Below are 5,802 nucleotides of genomic sequence, written 5' to 3' on the forward strand. Positions count from 1 at the left end.
GCGCTTTTCTCTGAAACACCCGATCTGTCTGCTCTTAAGGGCTTTGGTCTCTCCTGGGGGTTTAATATCTCTTTGGCTGGGCTGGATTTCCTAAACATACTGACGGATCTTCTTGTCCTACAGGCCTGATGCACGTCCACAATCAGCTAGTGGAACCGACGCTCAGCGTGAAGGACTACATGGATTGATAACGTATGGAAAAAATGGCAGAAATCACAACAGCATCGATGTGAATGAGTGATGACTGGCCTCGGGGACCACAGCAGTCTTAATGTGTTTATAAGCCTACACCAGCATAACAGGTAGACGTCGTGCCATATTCACACACTCCAGTTGAAAGCATTTGTGGTTCATTTGTAGGCCAGTGTTAAAAGGGATTGTCAGAAACACTCTTTCCTTAAAGTCTACTGTTTTGGATGACACTACAACACTCCTTGAATCACATTATTAAAAAAACAAATCTGTTACAACCCCTTTTTACATTCTGAGAAAGTGCACCTATCATTTAATCTGTACTATAGTTTAAAGGAACACTCCACTTTTTTTAGAGGGGGAAATCCATTATAAATCCAAGTCCCTTACAGTCCATTACATTAGCATCTTTTCATTACTGGTAAATAGTTGAGTTTGACCATTTTTAATCCATTCAGTCAATCTCTAGGTCTGGCAAAAGTACTTTTAGCTTAGCTTAGCATAATGTATTAAATCGGGTTAGACCATTAGCATTATTTCATTTTATAAGTTCATTACAGTTAAACAGTTTAGTTTTACCATTTTCAATTCATTCAGCCAATCTATTGGTCTGGCAGAAGCACTTTTAGCTTAGCTTAGCATAATGCATTGAATCGGATTAGACCATTAGTATCTTTTCAGTTTACAAGCCCATTACTGTTAAATAGTTGAGTTTTACCACTTTTTTTATTCCATTCAGCCAATCTCTTGGTCTGACAGAAGCACTTTTAACTTAGCTTAGCATAGCATAATGCATTGAATCGGATTAGACCATTAGCATATTTTCATATTACAAGTCCATTACAGTTAAGTTGCTGAGTTTTACCATTTTAGTCCATTCATCTGATCTCTTGGTCTGGTGGAAGCACCTTTAGCTTAGCTTAGCTTAGCTTAGCAAAATGTATTAAACCAGATTAGACCATTAGCATCTTCTCATTTTACAACTCCCCTACAGTTAAAGAGTTGAGTTTTACAATTATTGAGGGCATTTAGACAATTTTCAGGTCTGGCGGAAGCACTTTTAGCTTAGCCTAGCATAGCTCATTGAATCGGATTAGACCATTAGCATCTTGCCAAAAAAAAAATCTATTTTTCAACATAAATGTTCTACCTATAGTCATGTGTTTGTTTATTGAGTCAGGCTTAACACTAAATGATATTCAAAAGTTTCCTGGATAGTCAATTATTTCCGGTAGAAATTTCAAGTGCAGTGCCCGGTTACCTACTTAAAGTAACACTTCTCTTTTTTTTGAAAATAGGCTCATTTTACAAGTAACAGTTAAGTGGTTGAGTTTTACCAGGTCTGGCTGAAACACTTTTAGCTTAGCTTAGCATAAATCATTGTATCGGATTAGACCATTAGCATTTCGCTCAAAAAAAAAAAAAAAAAAAAAAAAGACTCTAATTTTTTTCATATAGCTTGACTCTTCTCTAGGCACATTGTGTAGTAAGACAGACAGAAAATGAAAAGTTGCTATTTTCTTGATTAATCGAGTAGGAACTATACTTATTCTTGCATAATAATCAAGGGATTTTGTTGCCGTACCATGGCTGCAGCAGGCACAATGATATTATGCAGCACTTGAAAATAGTCCCTAACCAGATAACAACATTGCATCACGCTTTAAATAGGAAAATGATTGACACTCTTGTTGAATTTTTGGAGCGAGATTCTAATGGTCTAATCCGATTCAATGCATTATATTAAGCTAAGTTTAAAGTGCTTCTGCCAGACTCAGAGATCGCCTGAATAGAATAAAAATGGTAAAACTCAACAATTTAACAGTAATAGACTTGTAAAATGAAAAGATGCTAATGGTCTAATCCGATTAAATGCATTATGCTATGCTAAGATAGGATAAAAGTACTTCTGCCAGACCAAGAGATCAGCTGAATAGATAAGAAATGGTAAAACTCAACTATTTAACAGTAATGGACTTGTAAAATGAAAAGATGCGAATGGTCTAACCCGATTCAATGCATTATGCTATGCTAAGCTAGGATAAAAGTACTTCTGCCAGACCAAGAGTACAGCTGAATAAATAAAAAATGGTAAAACTCAACTATTTAACAGTAATGGACTTGTAAAAGGAAAAAATGCTAATGGTCTAATCCGATTCAATGCATTATGCTAAGCTAAGCTAAAAGTGCTTTCTCCAGACCAAGAGATCGGCTAAATGGATGAAAAATGCTAAAACTCAAGTATTTAACTGTAATGGACTTGTAAAATGAAAAAAAGTGGAGTGTTCCTTTAAGCAGGAAATACCGAAGGTCAACATTGCTAGCCAAACATCTGTTTTCACTGATGATGCTCATTTTTTATTGCAAAGGAATTTACTTTAAGGTTGTTTTGAAATGGTAACACTGCAGTAAGGTTCCATTATAGTTAATGTATTCACTAAAATTGAACAAACAATGCATTTATTACAGTATTAACTCATCGATTTAAACTTTAGTAATGAACATAAAGTCATTGTTAGTTGACTCACAGCGCATTAGCTAATGTTAACAAGCACAGCTTTGGATTTCAATAATACATTAAATGAACTATGAATAATAAACGCAGTGCAAATATTTTCATTTAGAGTTCATGTCAGTAAATACATTAACCAATGGAACATTATTTAAAAGTGCGCCCTTCATTTTGTTAGCTAAACTTTTGGTTTAAGGATATGTCCCTGTTTATACGAGGCCTTACAGATTGATTAGACATCATATTGGGATAAATACAAGCTGTGGCGGCTGATCTGTGATCAGATGTTCCCTCTTTACAATGTTTTAGAAGTACAATGTCATTTTATATGACGTCAAGTACATCTTCTTGCCTTTGAATGAATCCAGGTCACTTGCCGCATGTTAACCAGTAAAAAAGAAGCAGAGTGTTTTCTTGTTTGCTTGTATGTAAATTGGTTTCAGCACATCTAAATAGAGAAGTGTTTGTTTTCGCAGTTAGCCATTTTTCCTCATATGATGATGTGCTGTATTCTCTTTAGTTACTGTGCTTTGTGATATACAGATGGTTACTCATGTACAATATAAATGTCATCTCACATTGTGGTTTTTCTTTCTGGTGTTTCTAAACCCTCCTGTACTGTACTTTAATGAATGTTCACGAGGAGGAAAATACACATTTTTTTTTAATGCATTTACATGTTTACTTCAATTAAGCTGTTAAAAGAAATGTAAACCGACTGTTAAATTGGATTTGCACTCCAAAAACCAAATCCTCCTCTTTCTGTACTTGCTTATAGAAGAATAAATAAAGGTTTCTTTTATCGTGGCCTAATTGTACACTGTAGTTTGTATGAGCAAAGTTAATCTTCCTACTATTGAAGTCAGTGTGTGCCAGCAACCAACATTCTTCAAAATATCTTCTTTTGTGCTCTTTCCTACTATGGAAGTCAATGCATGCCATCAACAAAAATGTTTAAATATTTTGTGTGTTATTTTCTACTATGAAAGTCAATGCATGCTAGCAACTAACATTCTTCAAAATATTTTCCTTTTTGTTCTTCCCTAATATGCAAGTCAATGTGTGCTGGCAACCAACATTATATATTTTTATGTACTTTCCTACTATGGATGTAAATGTGTTTCAGCAACCAACATTCTTCAAAACATCTTTTTTTTCTCTCTATTATGGAAGTCAATGCATACCAGCAACTAACATTCCTTTACAAAATCTTTTTGTATACTTTTCTACTATGGAAGTAAATTTGTGCCAGGAACTAACATTCTTCAAAATATCTTCTTTTTGTTTTTATCATACTATGGAAGTCAATGCGTGCCAGCAACTTACATTCTTCAAAATATCTTCTTTTTGTTTTTTCATCATACTATGGAAGTCAATGCATGCCTGCAACTAACATTCTTTAAAATATCTTCCTTTAGTTTTCTATCCTACTATTGAAATCAATCTGTGCCTTCAATTCTTCATTCTTCAAAATATCTTCTTTTGTGTTCTATCTTACTATAGAAGTCAATGTGTACCAGTAACCAACATTCTTCATTTTTGTGTACTTTTCTACTATGGAAGTAAAATTGTGCCATCAAGTAACATTCTTCAAAATATCTTCTTTTGTGTTCTGTCCCACTATAAAAGTCAACGCATGTCAGCAACTAACATTCTTCAAAATGTCTTCTTTTGTGTGCTATCTTACTATAGAAGTCAGTGTGTGCCAGTAAGCAACATTCATTTTGTGTTCTTTCCTACTATGGTATGGTAGTCAATTCATGCCAGCAACTAACATTCTTCAAATATCTTCCTTTTGTTTTTTCCTACTATGGAAAACAATCGGTACCTGCCACTAACATTCTTCAAAAGATCTTCTTTTTGTGTTCTTTTCTACTATGGAAGTAAATTTGTGCTAGTAACTAACATTCTTAAAAATATCTTCTTTTTGTTTTTATCATACTATGGAAGTCAATGCATGCCAGCAACTTACATTCTTAAAAATATCATCTTTTTGTTTTTTTTTCCTACTATGGAAGTCAATCTGTGCCAGCAAGTAACATTCTTCAAAATATCTTCTTTTGTGTTCTTTCCTATTATGGAAGTAAATTTGTGCCAGCAACCAACATTCTTCAAAATATCTTCTTTTTGAGTTCTTTCCTACTATGAAAGTCAATGCGTACCAGCAACCAACATTCTTCAAAATATCTTCTTTTTGTGTTCTTTCCTACTATGGAAGTCAATGCGTACCAGCAACCAACATTCTTCAATATATATATATATATATATATATATATATATATATTTTTTTTTTTCTACTATGGAAGTCAAACTGTGCCAGCAATTAACATTCTAAAAAATATCTTACTTTTGTGTTCTTTCTTAATATTAAAGTCAATGCATGCCACAAACATTCTTCCAAATATCTTATTTTTGTTTTTTTTTCCTACTATGGAAGTCATTGCATGCCAGAAACAAAAATTCTTCAAAATATATTTTTTTGTGTGTTCTTTCTTACTATGGAAGTCAATATGTGCCAGTATCTAACATTCTTCAAAATATCTTCTTGTTGTGTACTTTTCTACTATGGAAGTAAATTTGTGCTAGCAACTAACATTCTTCAAAATATCTTCTTTTTGTTTTTTCCCAATATGGAAGTAAATTTGTGCCAGCAACTAACATTCTTCAAAATATCTTCTTTTTGTTTTTTTCCTAATATTGAAGTAAATTTGTGCCAGCAACTAACATTCTTCAAAATATCTTCTTTTGTGTGCTATCCTACTATAGAAGTCAATGTGTGCCAGTACGCAACATTCATTTTGTGTTCTATCCTACTATGGTATGGTAGTCGATTCATGCCAGCAACTAACATTCTTCAAAATATCTTCCTTTTGTTTTTTCCTACTATGGAAAACAATCGGTACCTGCCACTAACATTCTTCAAAATATCTTCTTTTTGTGTACTTTTCTACTATGAAAGTAAATTTGTGCTAGCAACTAACATTCTTCAAAATATCTTCTTTTTGTTTTTTTCCTAATATGGAAGTAAAGTTGTTCCAGCAACCAACATTCTTCAAAACATCTTTTTGTGTTCAACAGAAGAAACAGACTCTTAAAAG

At 33.3% G+C, this 5,802-nt stretch overlaps 1 protein-coding gene across 1 annotated transcript in view; it reads left to right on the forward strand.

Annotated features, from left to right (window-relative positions):
• The window catches only part of gnpda2 (glucosamine-6-phosphate deaminase 2), a 15,043-nt gene extending 13,926 nt beyond the window's left edge, over positions 1-1,117 (forward strand). Inside the window, exon 7 of the mRNA XM_056472763.1 lies at positions 124-1,117. Within this exon, the coding sequence (XP_056328738.1) occupies positions 124-188 (65 nt within the window). The 3' untranslated portion in view covers positions 189-1,117. The remainder of the gene's footprint in view (positions 1-123) is intronic.
• The last annotated feature ends 4,685 nt before the right edge of the window (positions 1,118-5,802 follow it).

The sequence above is a fragment of the Danio aesculapii genome, chromosome 14 (genome assembly GCF_903798145.1).
Source record: "Danio aesculapii chromosome 14, fDanAes4.1, whole genome shotgun sequence".
Lineage (NCBI taxonomy): Eukaryota > Metazoa > Chordata > Actinopteri > Cypriniformes > Danionidae > Danio > Danio aesculapii.